This window comes from Styela clava, chromosome 8, assembly GCF_964204865.1.
Source record: "Styela clava chromosome 8, kaStyClav1.hap1.2, whole genome shotgun sequence".
Taxonomy (NCBI): domain Eukaryota; kingdom Metazoa; phylum Chordata; class Ascidiacea; order Stolidobranchia; family Styelidae; genus Styela; species Styela clava.
In genome coordinates this window covers 3,893,243-3,915,721 of record NC_135257.1, presented here as the reverse complement: position 1 = coordinate 3,915,721, position 22,479 = coordinate 3,893,243, and the positions used below count along the sequence as shown (strand labels likewise).

General features: G+C 34.8%; 2 protein-coding genes and 1 pseudogene across 4 annotated transcripts; 1 reads left to right on the top strand and 2 right to left on the bottom strand.

The window, feature by feature from the left end:
• The first annotated feature begins 1,517 nt into the window (after positions 1-1,517).
• LOC120346001 (uncharacterized) lies at positions 1,518-9,556 on the top strand. Of its 2 annotated transcripts, XM_039415629.2 has the most exons (12): positions 1,519-1,718; positions 2,325-2,535; positions 2,741-2,847; positions 3,327-3,399; positions 3,674-3,806; positions 4,388-4,553; positions 4,840-5,008; positions 5,225-5,322; positions 5,920-5,991; positions 6,181-6,336; positions 6,682-6,844; positions 7,627-9,556. In XM_039415629.2, the coding sequence occupies exons 1-12, from the start codon at positions 1,617-1,619 to the stop codon at positions 7,806-7,808; spliced, it is 1,632 nt and encodes a 543-aa protein (XP_039271563.1). In that variant the 5' UTR covers positions 1,519-1,616; the 3' UTR covers positions 7,809-9,556. The 2 variants fall into 2 exon arrangements, with proteins under 2 accessions (XP_039271564.1, XP_039271563.1); XM_039415630.2 differs by lacking the exon at positions 5,920-5,991 and having other exon boundaries at positions 1,518-1,718.
• Positions 9,557-12,265: 2,709 nt separating this feature from the next.
• LOC120346636 (uncharacterized) lies at positions 12,266-19,265 on the bottom strand. The gene is made up of 12 exons (XM_039416403.2): positions 19,078-19,265; positions 18,237-18,447; positions 17,846-17,952; positions 17,462-17,534; positions 17,055-17,187; positions 16,275-16,440; positions 15,815-15,983; positions 15,504-15,601; positions 14,220-14,291; positions 13,905-14,060; positions 13,651-13,813; positions 12,266-13,185 (listed from the first exon to the last, which is right to left on the bottom strand). The coding sequence occupies exons 1-12, from the start codon at positions 19,216-19,218 to the stop codon at positions 13,067-13,069; spliced, it is 1,608 nt and encodes a 535-aa protein (XP_039272337.2). The 5' UTR covers positions 19,219-19,265; the 3' UTR covers positions 12,266-13,066.
• Positions 19,266-21,013: 1,748 nt separating this feature from the next.
• Positions 21,014-22,243, bottom strand: LOC120346635 (luciferin 4-monooxygenase-like; annotated as a pseudogene). The gene is made up of 4 exons (XR_005570007.2): positions 22,123-22,243; positions 21,594-21,749; positions 21,300-21,462; positions 21,014-21,193 (listed from the first exon to the last, which is right to left on the bottom strand). The product of XR_005570007.2 is annotated as a luciferin 4-monooxygenase-like (transcript).
• Positions 22,244-22,479: the final 236 nt, after the last annotated feature.

Below are 22,479 nucleotides of genomic sequence, written 5' to 3'. Positions count from 1 at the left end.
AGAAGTTGAATACGGCGGTTGGTTTATGACACAATAGTACCGGTACTGGTTTTGAGGTAAGGCAATATAGCATAAGGCACTACCTTATCCATACATTCGGCGCACTGGCTAATAGACGCACTGTCTATTTTTGAGACTGTTAGTTCCATAATCCGGACAATGTATTATTCAGCAACACGTTAGAAAAAATTTAGCCCAGAGAAATCAAAATTGACGTAATATTATAAAATAGATAGATGATGTATGGCTAGTTTCCAGCAAAGTGACAGCAGACGCTCGTAGATGTGCACATTGAAAGCCGGATAAACATTTATCCGCCGGCGAAAACACGAATCAACATAGTCGTTTGAAAAAAAAGCAATCGGGCACACCACGTTTGGTTGGACTTTTCACATTTTCAGCGACAACCGCTATGATACGAAAATTTGTCATATTCGCAAAAATCACCTGCAGAAACGTTCAAAAATAAGTTCTCGTCGTTAGACGTTAGGATTCTATGAGCTTGTCTGGCCTGGTATATTGGCTTGATTTTGTGATAAGATTCCTCGAGAAGGCAAACGAATAATCATTAGAAAGTAAAGTATATATACCCATATTGTTCCTTCGCACTTCTTTTAAATCTATCCAGTCGCTTATCCGTATTTGCAGATTTTCACCCCCACCTGACTATGCCATCCATAAATTACGTCACTACGACGTCACCATTACGTCATAGGTAGGCTCACCATACGTCCCGCTTTTCAGCGTTTTGTCCCGCCGTCCCGATAAGTCAGCCAAAAGTCCCTGTTACTGTTGTTGTTTCTGTTTAGCGCAGCGCTAGCCTAACTTAATGAAGGTGAATGCGTTCGTTTCCCATTGGTGACAGGCGTTTCGCATGTAAAACCAATACTAATTATTCTAAATTCGAATTATTTGTACCGGTATCGTTAACGTCAATTTCTTCCTATTTTTCGAACTGAACCCGATATTTGGACAGAGAATATGCGCATGAAATTTCGATAACAATATGGTCAATAAAGACAGCCGAGACAGCTTTAAATGTAGGAATGTAGGCCTATGTAGTAAAATAGGAAAATGTGAAGTTACAAAATCACAGCTAAGGGGTCGTTGTCTTTAGAGGCGTCCCGATTTGAAGTCACAAAAATATGGTAACCCTAGTCATAGGGCTTGCTAAAGTATAATTACGATCGCCCGAAATGGCATCTGCGCCGCCGATAACAAACTCGCTTACGCCGGCGATCTCTCTCCTATCGTGATCGTTGTGACGAGAAAACGAGAGAAAAAGCTTGCTCGATTTCGGGTGGACGTAACAAGCTAAAATTACATATTATTAGCTACGTAAAATGTCAAGCCGCGGTTAACCGGTTAACGGTTAAAGTGTTTCCCTGAAATTCCCATCCCTATTCACAAGATATGTACATTTCGAACTGATTCTTTCGAAAGTTCTATATAAATTGCATAGAAATAAAATGTCCGTCTACAATTTCTTAATTGAGTAACTAAGTTAAGTAACTGAGTTTTATTTGATATTATTCAATATATTAAACTTGAATATTCTATTTTAAATTTTTGAACTAGTTGCATGAATTCTCATAGCCCTAACAAGTGTAGTGGATATGCCGTTCAGAAGTCTTTTTCCCGATATTCAATTACCAGACAAATCATTTTCGGACGTTATGTTTGACGCTATGAAGCAGCATGGAGAGAAGATTGCATTAGTGAGTGAATATATTTCTGGTGAAAAGGCTGATCTGAACGCCTTTTATGGCGCCAGTGCATTAGGTTAATCGTACTTCGTCCCTAATGAAAATACAGTGGCTAAAAGCATAATTTATAGATATGTGATAGACATATGTATTTAGGAGCAAACAGCTTTATCAGTTATAATAGTCGATGGTCAGGAATACTTCATGAAGTGACTCAATATGAAAATGTAAAAATGCGTTGGCCATCTCTCTCACATGATGTCATACTTGAAAAGGGTACATGTCGCACGATTGCGTTTCGTCTTGTACATATATCCCTTCTCTCTTATACTGTTTAATTATTCTACAAATGCTGTTGAATTTCCGATACAAATATACATACATACAAATTGTTGTAACAACCATGTTGATCTCCACTGTAACTCTTGCACAGCGCAAATACCCTCGTTTGACCGCATAAACACGAAATGTGTTCGTAGGTCATTCCAAACCTCCACTATTCCTACTAATCTTCAACTACTATAGACTTATCTCGATTATCAATATATATATATATATATACGGTGTGCAGACACTGGTAGCCACATAATTCAAAACATACCAATACTTTAACTTTAGGTTGATAATTCAATCGGTGGGAAGTCACTGACATTCAAGCAAGTCTATGACCAATCAAGAAATTGTGCTGGGTATTTATACAAAACGGGACTTGGAAAGGGAGACGTGGTCGGTCTTTGTTCTTCTACGTGCCTTGAATTCCCAGTGGCAATGTTAGGGATAATTGCTGCTGGTGGAGTTGTTGCACCTTGCATTCCAGCATATAGAGTTGGTAAGTATTCGCGACTATGAATAATGAGAATACATTGAAAATATCATCACCTTTAATATGGAAACAAGAACTATAGAAACAAATCTGAACTTTTAGCAATGCACTCCCATGCACATGATGATTATCAAATTTGTTTCAAAGATTAATTAAAGTTGCAAAAAAAAGGTTTTGCTATCGACGTTCATCACAAGAATATTTTTTACAGGGGAAATATTGCAACAATTTCAAATTTTAAAACCCAAGATGGTTATAGTACACGAGGAATGCATAGATACGATGAAGAAAGTTCAGCAACAAACAGAGTCTTTGAAGGTAACATTTTCTTCTGATGTTTAACATAATTTTATCTACGAAATTTGTTCGATGGCACTTATGTCAAACTTTTTTTCCAATACCTTTAACCATTTGGAATTTATTTCCACTCTGTTTCTCTGATTGTATTTACTTCAAATATCTCGTCATACGGAATGAAAGTGCGCGCAATGCAACAATGTACTTACCCAAACACAGTCTATTACTTTCTGTTTCATTCATATCAAAATTGCTGCCGGTCTGCCGAGGTGGAAAGATTGGGAACCACTGCTGTAGAGTGTAGACTCTGTAGAGTATCAGTAGATTTTAGAATTTCAGTAGTCACCCGCGACTTTGCTTACAGGTGAGGTGTCCGTAACCTCTGAACCTGTAACCTGGTAACAAACCTTATTTTTCAAAAAATTCTGTTCCAAAAAAAATTATGTCTAACCTGAATAAAGTAACAATATTCCATAATTCACAAATCAAACATTTTCCAGAAAATATTTGTCATTGGTAAAAGCGATGAATTCACTACCTTAATGGAGATGATTGATGACAAAAACAATAAAGGTTAGTTTAACAATTTACTATCGCAAGTAGATGCATCAATGCCGTACCTGATTTTGAAATCTTCGTGGTGATCGGTACCCAGGATTATTATATATGGTAGCGAAGAAAGAGTATTATATGTATACAACTATTTGTTTATAAAAACCTGGTGAAGATTATTACTGATGCCTAGTTTCAAGCATCAGTTGTCCTGTAACGAAGTTGCTATAGTCCCAATATTCCACAATATTACATCGATCTGTGGTTTAAGCTTTTTGTTTCATTCATGCTTTAGATTTCCCTGATAACATTGCCATCAATGGTGTCGAAGACCTAGCATTATTGCCATATTCTAGTGGAACAACTGGACTGCCAAAAAGTGTTATGACAACACACAGAAACCTAATATTCGTGGCAATGATATTTGGGTGAGCATGTATTCATTCTTTATCTTTACGTAAATAAAGGCGTGACCAAGATAGCAAAACACTAAAAATATCTCCTTGAGAAACTACATCACCTTCTTTTTCAGCAACACACAAACTCCTGTATCTGTCACAAACTTTTATTGTTTGATATTTAGAGGAATAATATACGTAGTTTGAATTTGAGCATAAACATAATACATAATGTCGTTGAATCAAAATTTTACGAGATTTGTTCTAGCATCTTATCAACTTGTATGGCATATAAAGTATCAAAAGACAGAAATAGCAAAATCACGTCAAATTTCAAAGTACTAGTCTGACTGAACAGCAGCATTAAATAGGTGAAATTTTGAAAAATTTGGAGTCCTCAATTTTTTTCGTATTATCACACGGTCGGAATGGCTTCGTTTTTGGAGCGAAGAAAACATTTAATTTGTGGCACTCAGTGAATCGTTAAATAGGTTTAATTAATTGCGTATGCCATACGGGATAAATTGATGACCAATTTATTGACACAGAATGTTTCAAATAAATTTATTTTTAAAATGATGTCATTAGTTCTAATCATTTTTTTTTTCTAGTACGTGCATCATGCCTGAAACGACTGACTGTATGTACACGGATCGTCCGATGTATCACGCGGGTGGATTCAGCTGTTTTATATTAACTTTGTTTGGCGGAAACAAGCTTATCTTAGAGAAAGAGTTCGCAGTTGAAACTATGTTAAAATCAATAGAAAAATATAAGGTAATGCTAATACATTGATGCCTCTATTAATTAATTCATCTATCATTAGAATTTCATCCGATATTTAAAAAAGCCTAATGCAAGTTTCAAATACAATCAAATGCAATCTTTTATCCGATTGAATCATTTCAATGCAATGTCCAAAAATGGATATATATATATATATAAGATATTTATCATTACTTTGAATCAATGAGCCAGTTTTATTTAAGGATTATCGGCCATCATTCCATCCCGAAGTTGATTTCTATTTATGAATTTTACCCATATATAAATATACTTACAGATAACCCATATTCTGACTGTTCCGCCTGACTTGATTTTCCTAGCTAACGATAAAAGAGTTGAAAATTATGATTGTTCTTCTGTTAAAGAAGTAGCGTGCAGTGGAACACCTCTTGCCCCAGATATATTGCGAAAAATAGAGAAAGGATTTGGGGCTTTCATTAGACCAGGTAAATGATCACTCTTCAGTTGTAATTAAAACCTGGTGATATAGGTGAGCTATATACGATTAACCTGTAAAGCATTCACTTGACATTTGTAAAGTAGACCCCGGATAAAACTACAAGCTCATAAGTAAAAACTTATTAAACGTACGACCTCAACTGGCGTAGACAGATTTCCTAGCCTTAAACAGCAAAAACCTACTTTAATATTCCATTTTGAAGCTTATGCCATGACAGAATGTCTCGTAATCGCAATTCACCGTGGCAAAGAGAGTTTATTTGAAGGCGTTGGAAAAGTTTGCCGCAACACAGAAGTCAAGGTTGGTTTCAATTAATTTAACAATAGTATTCATAAACAGTGCATAAATCACCATTCCATATTTTCAGCATAACCACACTTTTGCATTTTCATGCGAAGCTTAGTTGCAATAAATCAACCACCAAGAATGAAGATTAAAATTATGTTAAGCCTCTCTGTGATGCACTAATAAAAGAGAAGACTCCAGTTATACCCTTGTTCAAAAACCTTTATTGCAAAGGTTGTATCATTGACGTATCTGATTACATCCCAAAAAAGTTGTCTTTCGATAGTCTTTTATATATAACAAAAACGATGATGGGACAGGAATCGGTTTATATGGAACTCAAAATCAAATAGGGCATGCTTGGGGGGTTGGGGGAATTGATGTTGGCATCAGAAAAAATTAATTCAATCTAAGCGGAAATACAATAACATCGAGTTTTGAATAAAGACCGTGGATTTATACAAATGAACAAATTTTTATCAGTAAATAACGTCAAAATTGGATTGCAGTTGATGATTTAGAGATTTATAAATTTTGACTAAAATCCAAGAAGAAGAAGAAATGTAATCAGTTGACAGTCATACTCAATTACTAATTTTATTTTCCTCCCAGATAATAGATTTGCAGTCTGGCAAAGAACTTCAGAAATATCAGACTGGGGAAATTATAGTCAAGGGACCTGCGGTACTATTAAGTATCCTTGTATAATTTAAGTAGGCTACAATATGTATGTACCTGAGTATTATGTAATAATATACTAAGAAGTGATTATTTAAAAAACAGTAGCTTGTACATCTCAAAATCATGAATCCTTTGACATGTAGTCCTAAACTGCAACACAATTCACAATATATGACATATAACTCTTTGAAGGTCATGAAAGGATACATGGGAAACCCGGTTGCTACAGCACAGACTATTACAAAAGACGGATGGATTCACACGGGTGATATCGGATATTTCGATAACGATGAAATATTGTATATAATTGATCGCCTAAAGGAAATCATCAAATACGAAGGCGTTCAAGTAAGAATAATAATTAATGCAATAGTGTAACCAAGCAAAAATTTAAAAAGTAGTAATTTTCCGGGAGGCAATGTATCCTACCTACGAGTCTGGCGCAATAAACATCGAACTTGTTCTCCGTTATTTTTTTCTGAATAGCGCCAATCACATTGCAACCATCTGTAAATAATAGGAATTCTACGTAGTTCACAATTAGAAATATACATTTATTGTATATACGCAGTACGGTGATAGGCGTCTAGAACGAACTTGAAGTTCATAAGCAAGTATCCAGCTCTATATCAAACTGAAGTGATTTGGGCTGTCACAATATAATTAGCAATGACAACTTTTTGTTCAATATAGGTGTCACCAGCGGAATTGGAAAGTGTTATATTAAAACACCCGAAGGTAGCTGATGTTGGAGTTATTGGAATTCCTGATTCTCATGCGGGTGAACTTCCAAAAGCATTTGTCGTGAAGAAGGTGGATGATTTAACCGCAGACGAAGTAGACGCTTTCGTAAAAGGTAACTTAAGAATGCCATAGATGATGTCTAAACACTGAATAAATATGGACGTCAAGTATGTCAAATGAAATCTTAATGGCATACAAGTAAACGTTTTGCAAAATATGATTTATTTGGGAAATCAGCGAAAGTCCCGTTCACGTGAAAATTGATTATAAGAGGATGTGAAGTATGCCAAACATTTGCATACTATTTAGCATTTCGTTTAAACGAAATCGACTAAAACAGGGTTATTGTCGAAATGAGAATTCTCTTTTGTTCTCAAAATTTTGATATATATATATATATGTATATTGTTTGACCACGCCTACAAAAAAACTACTCTAGTTATCAAATTCCAGAGCGTAACAACATTTCCAGCCATTTATCATTATCAATATTAATACGAGAATATCGGTCAGGGACCGAAGACTTATCGATCGGAAGTTAGGGGATCCCCAAAACAGCGCTCTTACTCCATAGTGACACCTTGTGTCCCATCACTAATTAATTAATAACTCGCTAATCATACTACATAATTTATCCAAAAACCAATAGGCTTCTGGTACGACATATGATGAATGCACATGCAAAATCTGGAGCAGATCCAATCTTGCCTTCGTGAGATATCGCGTGCATCTAACAGAAAAACAAACAGACAGACAAACAAACAGACAGACAAATACCTATTAACATACTTACCGATAAAAATCGATGAGTAATAGGACTCAGTGGATATGTGATCAGTAGATAATGCTTTTAGTACACGATTTAATTGACTAATATCGATATTTTACTACCAGATGAACTTGTTGATCACAAACAACTGAGAGGTGGAATTGAATTTGTTGAGAAGATCCCAAAATCATCAACGGGGAAGATTCAACGCAATGAACTAAAAAAAATGGCCGGTTTTAAGAAAAACGACCCAATTCTTAAATATCCTAGAATTACTGCTGCACTGAAAAATCTAACGTTCAGTTAATTAAACTTTGAAACCACCTAATCAATATCTTCAAATCTAAACAAATGTTTGCGAACTCGAGACTTTAAGAGCATGTGGCTTTATAATAAAAATATCTCAGGAATAGACATTACAAATGTTCAGCCGTTTCTCCATCTTTTAATTTAATGAGCATCCTTTTTAAGCTCGTTTCATTTTTGAAGTAGCACGAAAGAAAGAAGCAAAAAGGTCTTAGCAAATTTTAGTTTTCAGTTCAAACGATCGTGGATCACTTCCCGAATGATGCGAATCGTCGTCTCACAACAAATTCGACGTACCTAAATCACCTTACTCGCGAAACACCATTATATATAATAACTGCTTGCAATGGGAAATGAATACATTAAAATTCACAGCCTTAAAAACTTCAGACCACCGTATTGAAAAATGTAGAGTTAAGAATTAGCAATTTTGACTAATATAATTTCAGCAACAATAAAATTACAATTTTTTACTGCTATGCGTTAAAATTTTAAAATAGCTTCGAGCAAACAAGCAAACTGGTTTCGGGGAATTTTTATTTCACTGTTTCTCGAACAATGTCAAGACATCATCGACAGAATGCAGTAATCAGAAAATTATAGTTTATGGGGGAAAGTAATACTCATAAATCCACTTTACTAAGCTTAACTATATAACATAATTTCTGCGTCTTATAATTCCTTAAGTTAGACATAAAAAAATAAACAAGCTGCATGACTACATCTTCTCTTAGGCGACATTGTTTAAACAATTTAAATTTATTTTGCTATATTTGCGGTGAATATACATTGCAATCCAACAGAAAAGGGATCGGTAAATTTGTGAAGTGTGCTTATCTTGCCTACTTCAATATAATGCTGGGTGATCAAGATAAGGTATGGGCACCCCATATTGTATGCAAGCAATGTGTTGAGCATCTTCCACAGTGGACAAAAAAGGATAGAAAGTCACTCCACTTTGGTATTCCAATGGTCTCGAAAATTTATTTTGATGACTGCTACTTCTGTGCAGTAAACACAAAGGGAATCAATAGGAAGAACGGGAGATCGTTAGTTTATCCAAACTTTGAGTCTGCAATTATCCAAACTCCGAGTCTGCAATTAGGCCAATTCCACAATGAAATGAAATTCCTTTTCCAGTGTTTGAAAGCTTGCCCGAATCGGAATTGCTTGGCTCTGAAGAAGACCAAACCTCCGTTTCGTCCACTGATAGTAGTGAATGCGCTGTTTCAGATGTCGGTTTTTCTTCTTCTTCTTCACTGCCATAGTCTTTTTCTCATGGATAACTTAATGAACTGACTAGAGATTTCAACTTTTCCAAAGAATCTCCTGAATTTCTAGCTCCAAGACTCTCATAACCTTCTATGGAAAACGCCTTATTGAATTCTTGTCGTATTTCACTCAGGAAAATGACATAGTATATCGCAACGACGTTGTCGGCTTGCTGCGGCAGCTTGGTGTCCAACACTGGAGCCAACACTGAAAATTATGTTTCCTCCACATAAAGCTTGGCAGTTTGTGAATGCTTTTGATAAAGATGGCGACTGTTTTAAATATATTTGCAGGAAATTTCCAGGTCTGATGTGAATGATGGGGCAAAGGAAGCCCTTCCATCAAGATATAAGCGGCATGGAAGTTTGCTATCAAGGTCGTTGTGATGCCACCATGCTTGCAGACAACTGCTGGTCTATCAAGCACGATGATGCCGGGGCCTCCCATTTCAGAAAACTAGTAAAACGTCAATTTATAGCTGATGACATCTATTAGTTAGCATTTATTACAACTTCCAGCTTTAATTGTGAATATTTTGGTGAGATTCCATAAAATAAAATTATTCTGTTCAATAAAATTACAGAAAAATGTTGTTTCTTCAATTTGCCTATCTTTATTGTAGCTATCGGCATCCTGCAGAGAGGGATATACCGTAGAAGAAAAACCAGCCCTGATAGAGAAAAAGTAACAGCATTTCTGGGAATCAGCGCCCTCAAATTTGCTGAAAACGGTTAAAACATCTTAGACACCATAAAAAAAATTTGTTTGTCGGCCAGTGTAATTAATGTTCAATTTTACATTATATTACCATTAAGCGAATTGTATTGCAATTTTAATATTTTCTCAATAGACTTACTTACCAACGCAATTTTATCTCCATGATCTTCAATTTGTTGAAAAAAATTCTGATAATGATTTTTCTGAAAGTTGTACATCTGGTGATCGACTTCTGAAGGGCATAATGAACCTTATTTACAGTTACAGTTTTTTTTAACAAAAACTCTGTCAACGTTAGATCGTGTACCCCGGTAATAATTAGCTAATTAGAATCTACATATATTCAATTTCTGTTCATCAAATTGTCCAGGATTAAAAAAAAAAGTAGTTTGAAAAAAACGACAAGCATTTTTGAAAGAAACTATAGTTTTAATACGCCTATGTGCGATCTCGTTTTTTTCTTTCCCCCAATGGTCGAGGTGAATTCCCCAATTTTTTTCATAGAAGCCATATTTTTTCAACGCAATTCTGACATATGACTATTTTCTGTAGTGTGTTATTGATAAAACGTGTTTTTCATTGTGTGTGGACGCTCAGTAATCTATCTGAGAGATGTATTGTACGTTTTCAGTAATTCATTTGTTGAGGGGACCAATCACAATAAAAAAAAAGTCGCTTACAATTATATTTTCAAAGTATTCGAGATTCAATTCAAAAAAAAAATATTCGATTTCATTCTGAAATCATAAAGTATTCGAAAATGCCCAACCTTACTTATAGCCCGATGCGCCTCATGTATATATATATATATATGAATAAAATCCCGATCTGAGCAATTTAATGACAGTGAGACTTATAATTAAGTGCGCTGGTGTACAATACGGCTAATGGATCCGGATATTACCAGAATAAATCTGGAACTCTAGTGATAGTTCTTAGTTATATCCAAGTTGTCACGAACATACCGTTAACCAAACTGACTTTAACCGTTATGGATCCAGACTAAAAGCGGGCGCTCACAACTTCAAGGATTCTTACCCCATGGCTCGATCGCTGTTTGTCTTCCGAAGACTCCGTTCTTTCAATACATCGGACTCGCCCACTTCACGCTTTACTTTTGACCGTTTTTACATTTTCATACTTTAAACTATCACCGAGACAGACCTTTTCGTTTATTGCAATTTTCAAAACAACATTTTGCGAAGCGCCATTGCCACCATATAACTATTTTCAATATTATATCCGATCCAGGATATAGCACTGATAAAGAAAGATTACCTTGTGACAAAATTTTTTAAAAGTCTCTGTAACAGTCATCAGAAAATTATAATATATGGGGAAAAGTAATGCCCATAAATCTACTTTACTAAGCTTTAGTATATGACATAATTTCTGCCAAATAGTCAAATTCACATCTCTATATACTGATAATCTATTATGGTTTTTTCTTAGTTTCGATCCGTGTTTTGTCTCTTGGTGAACAAAAATGAAACAAATTATGGTACTCCCGTAGTATGTGAGCCAAGATGGCGGACACCGAAACGTAGTAGCCTATGTGTATTGTGTACCAGTTAGAGTTAGGCCATATTTCCAGGTACAAATACTACGGGAGTTACTTGGCTAGTCCCCGAACTCGTAATAGAACTAAAATAAGTTGCGTGGGCGGTTAATATGCGCGGTCTGGCGGTAGAAGTAAACCCTACGCTGTTTAGCCATAGGACCCTTCCCCGAGCATCGACTTCCTTGTTTACTTTGTGACATTGGCCAATCAGCAAGATGCAAAAAGACACTTTTCTCATTAGACGGTAGTATATATTTACGATTAGACAGAGTTTTTAAGCGTGGTCGTAAACATTACCACGTTTTCGCGTTTTTCGTCAGTTTTCTGTTGTGTTTCAGAAAGTTAAATATAAATCAGATATTTCAATGATCACTCTTTCTTCCTAGGAGTTTTAATTTAATTGCAGTAAGGAAAAATTAGTGTAGAAATAGCTGCCCTGTGATAAACTAGGCTAAAATTCCTTACCGGTACTTTTAAAAAACAGATTGTTGTATGCGATGAATCATAATGATGGTTCAAAACATACCGTATACCCCATTTTACACAGGCGCCAACTCGCAAAAGCACTCTCAAAATAGCCCCGAAAATTTTGCAATGGGTTGCTTGTCTTTGTTGAAGAACGTCGTGATGAATTGTATCTCTTTTCATTACCCATGGGTTCACAGGAAGCGTCAATCTTCAGATGCCAGTAAAGACAGGGCTCCACAAGCCGTATTGGAATATCGTAAGCACCTTGGTTACTTATTAAGATCAGGTGTATCTCAATTCTTTTCTCGAGAAATGTAAAGATCATAACTCATTTGAGCAACAAACTACCGTCAACATAATGAGATTGTAGCCTACTACAGTTAGGCCTATCATCAGCTATGTATGGAGATGAACCTTTACCGGAAATAAATAGCCGCATACTGAAGCTACACAGTCAGTCTGCTTATCGTACAGATAATTAATTTTTCAAAACAGATTATTTATTATTTTCCAAAAATATCAAGATACAGATTGCTAGGCAACAATATATATAATACGAATTCTTGTTGACTTTGCTTATCGCTTGTAAACCTAATTTGGTTGGCTATTTCGCTGTAGTCTGTCCTCCTGGGAATAATTGTCTGTTACAGTGAAAAAAACATTTCCCAAAACCAGTTTGCTTGTTTGCTCGGAGCATTTTAAAATTAAAACGCATAGCAGTATAAAATTGTAATTTTATTATTGTTGAAATTATATTAGTCAAAATTGCTAATTCTTAATTCTACATTATTCACTACGGTGGTCTGAGAATTTGAATGCTGTGAATTTTAATGTATTCATTTCCCATTGCAAGCAGTTATTTTATGTAATGGTGTTTCGCGAGTAAGGTGATTTAGGTACGTCGAATTTGTTGTGAGACGACGATTCGCATCATTCGACAAGTGATCCACGATCGTTTGAATAGAAAATTAACATTTGGTAACACCTCTTTCTTTCGTGCAACTTCAAAAACGAACTTAAAAATGATGCTTATTCAATTGAAAGATGGAGAAACGGCTGAACATTTGTAATGTCTATTCCTGAGATATTTTCACTATAAAGCTCTCTTAAAGTCTCTAGTTCGCAAACATTTGTTTAGATTTGAAGATTTTGTTTAGGTGGTTCCAAAGTTCAATTAACTGGACGATAGATTTTTTAGTGCAGTAATGCTGGGATATTTATTAATTTGGTCGTTTTTCTTTTTATCTAAAACCGGCCATTTTTTTCAGTTCATTGCGTTGAATCTTCCCCGTTGATGATTTTGGGATCTTCTCGACAAATTCAATTCCACCTCTCAGTTGTTTGTAATCAACAAGTTCATCTGGTAGTAAAACATCAATATTAGTGGGTTACATCGTGTACTAAAAGGATTATCTATTGCTCACATATCCACCGAGTCTTATATTAATATTGACAATAATAAATGGTTGGAAATGTTGTTACGCTCTGGATTTTGATAATTTTTTTTTTTTTTGTAGGTGTGGTCAAACAATGGCCATATATGTATGGATATATATATATGTCGAAATTTTGAGACTAAAAAAGAATTCTCATTTCGACAATAATCCTGTTCTGGTCGATTTAATTTAAACGAAATGCTAAATTGTATCCAAATGTTTGGCATACTTTACATCCTCTTATAATTAATTTTCACGTGAACGGGACGTGAAAATACCAAACAAATCATATTTTGCAAAACGTCTACGTGTATGCCATTAAGATATCTTTCGACATACCTGACGTCCATATTTTTAACCCTCCATTATCCATGGCATATTTAATTTACCTTTTACGAAAGCGTCTAACTCGTCTGCGGTTAAATCATCAACCTTCTTCACGACAAAAGCTTTTGGAAGTTCACCCGCATGAGAATCAGGAATTCCAATGACTCCAACATCAGCTACTTTCGGGTGTTTTAATATAACACTTTCCAATTCCGCTGGTGACACCTATATTAAACAAAAGTTGTCATTGCAGAAAATTGCAATTATTAAATTTTTGCTCCTTCACACTATTGAGTTAATTATTTATTTTTCTTACTTGCACGCCCTTGTATTTGATGACTTCCTTCAAGCGATCAATTATATATAACATTTCATCGTTATCAAAATATCCGATATCACCTGTGTGAATCCATCCATCTTGCATAATAGTTTGTGCTGTAGCATCTGGGTTTCCCATGTATCCTTTCATGACCTTCATGAAGTTAGTTATATGTCACATATTGTTAATTATGTTGCAGTTTAAGACCGAATGTCACGTGTACAAGCTAACTTATCACTTCTTAATATATTATTACACAATACCTATGCACATACATACTGTACTTCAATTATACAAAGATACTATTGGTACCTGAGGTCCCTTGACTATAATTTCGCCAATCTGATTTTTCTGAAGTCCTTTGCCAGACTGCAAATTGATTATCTAGGAAGAAAATAAAATTAGTGACTGAGTATGACTGTCAAATGATTACATTTCTCTCTCTCTCTGGAGAAATCGGACTTGAATCAAAATCTTTAATTTATTAACTAATTCCTATTTGACGTTGGTTACTGATAAAAAGTTGTTTATCAGTAGATGTCCATGGCCCTTACCCCAAACTCAGTGTTATCGTATTTCAATCAATCAATCATTTTTTTTAATGTAAACAGACAAACAAAATGCAGAGATACCTGGGAGGCGAGCATTACTTAAAATAAAGTTAAAAAGCGTACATAAAGTACGTGCCAACCCGTCAAAAATAAGAAATAAATAATAAAACAAACACACAAAATAGTGAACGCGATTCAGAATCGGGCGATACTTTTAACGTAAATAAAAAACAGCATAATTTAGGTAGAAAATTAAATGTAATAAACTTCCAACAACTTCTCCGGTCTCTGATTGATGAAAATTTAACAAACACACGTTCGTGTCCAACTATGGTTTATTGAGGAATCACCAGAATTAGCCCCACAGCTCACATATATAAATGAAGCTGATTTTGCATGCTGCAAATTCTGGGTCTTGAATTCTAGGTTGTGTATAGCACAGGTCCAACTAAGTAAAAAGCTATAGGACAGGTCGTTCGCTTCAATTAAAAAAAAAATTTACTAACAATTAACAAATGTACAAGACGAACAAAGAAATATGCATGGTTGAAACTTGAAATGCAGCATGAAGTTTTGAATATTGGAAACATTAAAGTGTAACATTGCAAAATCAGTACCTCCGCCTCGATTTAATCATTTTTTTCTAATGGCAAAATCAATCCTCTTTACGCCTGCCCTATCTGATTTGGAGTTCATAGAGCCCAATTCATGTCCCATCATCGTTTTTGGTATTTATAAAAGACCATTGAATGACAACTTATTCGAGACGTACTCAGATACGTCAATTGTACAACCTCTGTGATAAATCTCTTTGAAAAAGGGTATAACTCGAGTTTTCCCTTTTATTGGTGCACCGCAGTGATGCTTGCGCAATTTTATCAATAATCTCCATTCTTGTGGTTGAAAGATTGCAACTAAGCTTTACGCAAAATCCCATAAAAATACAAAAGCGGTGTTACGCTGAAAATCTGGAATGGTAATCATTCACGTTTTGATGATTTGCGCACTGTTTATGAATACTATTGTTAAGTTAATTGGAACCAACCTTGACTTCTGTGTTGCGGCAAACTTTTCCAACGCCTTCAAATAAACTCTCTTTTCCATCATGGATTGCGATTCCGAGACATTCTGTCATTCCATAAGCTTTAAAATGGAATATTTAAAGTAGGTTTTTGCAGTTTAATGCTGGGAAATCTGTCTACGCCGGTTGAGTTCGTACGTTTTAAGTTTAACTTATCTTTTGGGCTTGTACTTTTATCTGAGGATTACAAAGTCAAGTGAATGCTATACAGTTTAATCGTATATAGCTTACCTATATCACCAGATTTTAATTACAACTAAAGAGTGATCATTTACCTGGTCTAATGAAAGCCCCAAATCTTTTCTCTATTTTCCGCAGTATATCTGGGGCAAGAGCTGCTCCACCACACGCTACTTCTTTAACAGAAGAAACATCATAATTTTCAACTCTTTTATCGTTAGCTAGGCAAATCAAGATAGGCGGAACCGTTAGAATATGGCTTATCTGTTGAAGAAACGAGTATATATATATTTCTATGAGTAAAATTCATTAATATAAATCAGTTTCAGTTTCGGAATGAAAGATGCCGGATAAACCTTAACTCAAACTGGATCATTGATTCAGAGTAATAGTAAATATCTTATTAACATACATTTTTGTTCATTGCGTTGAAATGATTCAATCGGATGATAGATCGCCGGTCGAGTTGGGAACTTCCATATTGGAATATTTTATATATAGGATGAAATTCAAAGTCTAGATCAGGTAATTGATAAAGTATTATATTAGCATTACCTTATATTTTTCTATTGCTTTTAGCATAGTTTCAACTTCAAACTCTTTTTCTAAGATTAGCTTGTTTCCGCAAAACAAAGTTAATATAAAACAGCTGAATCCACCCGCGTGATACATCGGACGATCCGTGTACATACAGTCAGTCGTTTCAGACACCATTGACGTACTAGAAAAAATTATTAGAACTAATGACATAATTTTCAAATTCAAAAATAAATTTATTTGAAACGTTTTGTGTCAGTAAATTGGTTATCAATGTATTCCGCATGGCGTAGGATATAAATTAAACTCATTTAACGATTCACTGAGTGCCACAAATTGAACGTTTTATTCGCTCCGAAAACGGGGCCATTCCGACTGTGTGATAATACGAAAATAAAATCACTCATTGAACAAGGGAAGTTTCCACTGAATTTTTCAAAATGTCGCTCATTTAATGCTGCTGTTCAGCCAGACTAGTACTTTGAAATTCGGCGTGCTATTTTGCTATTTCTGTCCGGTGATACTTTATACGCCATACAATATGATAAAATGCTAGTAAAAATCTCGTAAACTGTTGGTTCCTAAAATTCAACGGAATTATGTGTTATGTTTTATGTTGAAATTCAAATTACGTATAATATTTTTTTAAAAACCAAACAATAAGAGTTTGTGACAAATTCAGGAGTTTGAGTGTTGCTGAAAAAGAAGGTGTTGTAGTTTCTCAAAGAAATATTTTTATTGTTTTGCTATCTTGGCCACGCCTTCATTTTCGTAAAGAAGGAATGAATACATGCTCACCCGAATATCATTGCCACGGATATTAAGTTTCTGTGAGTTAACATAACACTTTTTGGCAGTCCAGTTGTTCCACTGGAATATGGCAATAATGCTAGATCTTCGACACCATTGATGACAATGTTATCAGGGAAATCTAAAGCATGAATGAAACAAAAAGCTTAAACCACAGATCGATGTAATATTGTGGAATATTGGGACTATAGCAACCTCGTTACAGGACAATTGATGCTTGAAACTAGGCACCAGTATTAATATTCACCAGGTTTTCATAAACAAATAGTTGTATACATATAATACTATTTCTTCGCTACCATATATAATAATCCTGGGTACCGATCATCACGGAGATTTTAAAATCAGTTACGGCATTAATGCATCTACTTGCGATAGTAAATTATTAAACTAACCTTTATTGTTTTTGTCATCAATCATCTCCATTAAGGTAGTGAATTCATCGCTTTTACCAATGACAAATATTTTCTGGAAAATGTTTGTTTGTGAATTGTGGAACATTGTACATTGTTACTTTATTCAGGTTAGATATAAATTTTTTTTTAAACAGAATTTTTAAAAAAATAAGGTTTGTGTTAGACTGTGTTTGGGTAAGTACATTGTTGCATTGCGCGCACTTTCATTCCGTATGGCGAGATAATTGAAGTAAATACAATCAGAGAAACAGAGTAGAAAAAAATTTCAAATGGTTAAAGTTATTGGAAAAGGTGTTTGACATAAAATTCCATCGACCAAATTTTGTAGATAAAATTATGTTAAACATCAGAAGGAAATGTTACTTGCAAAGACTCTGTTTGTTGCTGAACTTTCTTCATCGTATCTATGCATTCCTCGTGTACCATAACCATCTTGGGTTTTGAAATTTGAAATTGTTGCAATATTTCCCCTGTAAAAAATACCTTTTTGCTTCAACTTTAATTAATCTTTGAAACAAATTTGATCACCATCATGTGCATGGAAGAAATCTACCAAGAGAGTACTATAGGCATATACAAAATTTTGGTTGAAATTGTCTGGCGCAAAAGACTCAAATTGTTTAAAGCGCCATATATTACCATAACACACACACACACATCGCTATAAGCTCAGATTTGTTTCTAGCTCTCATTTCCATATTCGGGTGACGATATTTTCAATATATCCTCATTATCCATAGTCGCAAATACTTACCAACTCTATATGCTGGATTGCAAGGTGCAACAACTCCACCAGCAGCAATTATCCCTAACATTGCCACTGGGAATTCAAGGCAGGTAGGAGAACAAAGACCGACCACGTCTCCCTTTCCAAGTCCCGTTTTGTGTAAGTATCCAGCACAATTTCTTGATTGGTCATAGACTTGCTTGAATGTCAGGGACTTCCCACCGATTGAATTATCAACCTAAAATTAAAGTATTAGTATGTTTTGAATTATGTGGCTACCAGTGTCTGCACACTGTATATATATATAATGATAATTCTCGAGATGAGTTTATAGTAGTTGAAGATTAGTAGGAATAGTGGAGGTTTGGAATGACCTACGTACACATTTCGTGTTTATTCGGTCAAACGAGGGTATTTGCGCTGTGCAGAAGTTACGTCAGTACGTTGGGGATCAACATGGTTGTTACAACAATTTGTATGTATGTATATTTGTATCAGAAATTCAACAGCATTTGTAGAATAATTAGGCATTATAACAGAGACGGGATACATGTACAAGACGAAACGCAGTCGTGCGACATGTAGGCCTACCTCTTTCAAGTATGACATCATGTTAGAGAGATGGCCAACGCATTTTTACATTTTCTTTCATATTGAGTCATTTCATGCAGTATTCCTGGCCATCGACTATTATAACTGATAAAACTGTTTGCTCCTAAATACACATGTCTATCGCATAATTATAAACTATGCTTACATGCAGTCACTTATTTTCATTAGGGACGAAGTACGATTAACCCAATGCACTGGCGCCATAAAAGGCGTTCAGATACAAAACAGCTTTTTCACCAGAAATATATTCACTCACTAATGCGATCTCCTCTCCATGCTGCTTCATGGCGTCAAACATAACGTCCGAAAATGATTTGTCTGGTAATTGAATATCGGGAAAAGGACTTCTGAACGGCATATCGACTACACTTGTTAGGGCTATGAGGCAACTATTCATGCAACTAGTCCATAAATTTACAATAGAATAATTAAATTTAATATATTAAATAATATCAAATAAAACTCAGTTACTCAACTTAGTTACTCAATTAGGAAATTGTAGACGGACTTTTTATTTCTATACAATTTATATAGAACTTTCGAAAGAATCAGTTCGAACTGTGTATATTTTGTGAATAGGGCTGGGAATTTCAGGAAAAACACTTTAACCGTTACCCGGGTAAAGTTAACGGGTTAACCGCGGCGTGACGTTAAAAATAATAATTTTCAATTTTAGCTTGTTACGTCACAATGGTTACAAAGCCATTTCGCTTGATCTTATCCCGAAATCGCTCAAAATTATTTACGAATCGAGATAATTTCATGATCGCTCTGCTGCAAGAGATATGCAGCGTGGTTCGAACATATGGTAGTATTTTAGTAAAAGCCAATTCTGTTATAAAATGTCATTTATGTGTCGAATTTTCAGTGTTCAATGTGCAAATTCTACTTTGAGATATAATAAAGAAAAACAGCATGAACTGCGCACTTGTTGGATGACATTAAATGTACAATTTTGCAATAAAATCGAGAACAATATATTTCGAACGAAAACTGATTCTGAATTTATCATTGTCAAATTTTCATAATCAGCAATCTTGGTACTTCAAATATTTTTCACATTTGAGTCTTTACCAATACAGTTAGTGATATTCTTTTGAATTAAACGCCACAGGAGATAAATTTGTGATGACGTAATCATTTTTGAAGGAATTGTACATCATAAAGATGATTGTACCTGAGATGTCAGTTAACGGTTAAAATAAATCGTAACCGTTAACCATCTAAAATCGATTAACCGGGTAATCATTCCCAGCCCTACTTGTGAAGCAAGGTCAGTTTATTTCAGAGCTGAGTCTCTATAAAAATTGCCAGGAAATCAATATAGCTCGAAAACTAGCTTTTGGCATTTCTCATTCTTTTTATTAATATATATATTATAACGGGCTAAATTCTCACACACATGTAAAAGAATAGGCTTTCCCTGAATACTTTCAATTACCCACTGAATATTAGATGCTAAGAGTTTTACCAAGGACTTTCATTTCACAAAGTTGTTACCATAGCATGCACCCTCTTTATAGTTCTTTGGAAGTTGCTAACTCTTATATAAGTATACGCTTTTAGTTGAACGCGCGAAACCTTCTTTGAGAAACGCTCATAAAAAGTGCTTTGTGCTTCCTGAAGTGACCAAACATACACTGGATGCAAGCAAACTAGCTGAATCAGCAAGAGGGTTGTTCCAGTTTACTTAATAAATTAGCGTGTTTGACTAACCGCATTCTGTTAATAGCATGCGGGTCATTTACCTAACTCACTTTGTCAAAAGACTCGACGAGATTTGTTGAACATTGCAGATGTTTATTGAGAAAAGCGTTAGCTACAACATGCGCCGTTCCTAATACTTCTGAGGTATTTTCCTTTGTTTATTTCTAATTTCTTGTAGCTTATTCTATTTAAGAATTTTTATAACAAACTTTACACAGTTCTTGACACAATAATCACCGTTTTCCATTTAGGCTAGAGACATTTAACATAACTAAGGTCTTCACATAAAACACACACCTGATTGGCAACAGTATAAAACCAACGGGGTTTAATATTATATATCCTTCCCTATTCCTATAGTGTACGTGTTCGATAGGTGTTTGAAATTCGATTCGCTCAAAATTCGCTAATTATATATGCTCAATAATATTCAGACTACACTGATATTTATTAGAAAACATAGAAGCCACAGGTTGACATTTATGAATAGAAAAATACCCAACAATCAAAAGAGCATGATCTATATGTAGTGTTTGAATACGTTTATCACGCTTCAAAAGTCATTTTCTTCAGTTCCTGTCGTAAAATCTTTGCTAGTGACGATTTGGGTATCTTATCTACACACTCAACGCCTCCTCTCAGATGCTTGAAATCAACCAAGTTTTCTGAAGTGAAATGCTTTCATTAAATTTATTCATATGTTTGATATAAATTTATATGCTCTCTCTTATGCATAACTTATGTTTATAGGATATTAGATATGATGCATACCCTTTACACAAGAGATGACTTCTGTGTCTGCCAGAGAATGATCTTTCTTCACAACAAAAGCTTACGGAAGTTCACCGGCTTCGTAATCGTGAATTCCAATAACTCCTACATCTGCTACTTTAGGATGTTCCAATAATAAACTTTCCAATTCTGCTGGAGAAACCTGAAAATATAATAGTGATTAAAATAAAAAAGTGTACGTGGTGTAAAATAAAGTAAATTAGGAGCTTATTCACTAATTAATAAAGCGTTCGTTATTTTATTTTAAATAGAAATATGAAATAAAATTGAAACCTGAAAAGTTTTATATTTGATAACTTCTTTTAGACGATCGACAATGTACAGCAATCCATCTTTATCAAAATGTCCAATATCACCAGTATGCATCAAACCCTGCTCAGTTATAGTTTGTGCCGAAGCCTCAGGGTTCCCCATATATCCTTTCATTACCTTTGTAAAAGTAGACATAGGGCTTCGTGGGTATTGTTACACACTTTCTCTCGGACCGAAACTATATAAGATGCTCTTCATGAAATGTTTATTATTTACGGCTTTCTGCGTAAACCAAGGTATTTGATATAACCACATTTAATGTAATGGCGACTGTGAGCTTGTCAGCGGATCGAATGTAAAATTTCTCATCTGCGAAACCAACGTAATTGACCAAAACTTAAAATTCAGCACAAACACAATATGGCCAAAGATTACAGTCTGTGCAAATCATGAAATTCTTTTTTATAGACCTGAGCAGTTTAGCTATGACATAATCAATAGCGAATAAATAACATCGTTTTGTTTCAGAAATTATATTGTAGAATTGTACCTGAAAATCTAATTAACAAGTATTTCTCCATCTCTGTCTGTAGAAAGTTCTTCTCCACTAACAAGATCTATGATCTGCAAAGGTAACAAATGCAGGGTGTAATTTTTAACATTCATTAAGCAATTCAAGGTATATTATCTCGACTGCATTGGATCGGTTAAGCACACGCGTCAGATTACTGGTGTAGCAAAGATTGATTTGAAAAAGTCTGGTTAATGTGGATTATAATAACCTTTTAAATGTCAATAGTGTGCGTTGAATACTCGATATACTGTTCTCAATAACAAGGAGAGGTTGATCTCGAGAGTTTCGTTTTTCACTCGTGGCTATCGTGCCAGTATATTATGACGGTGTATT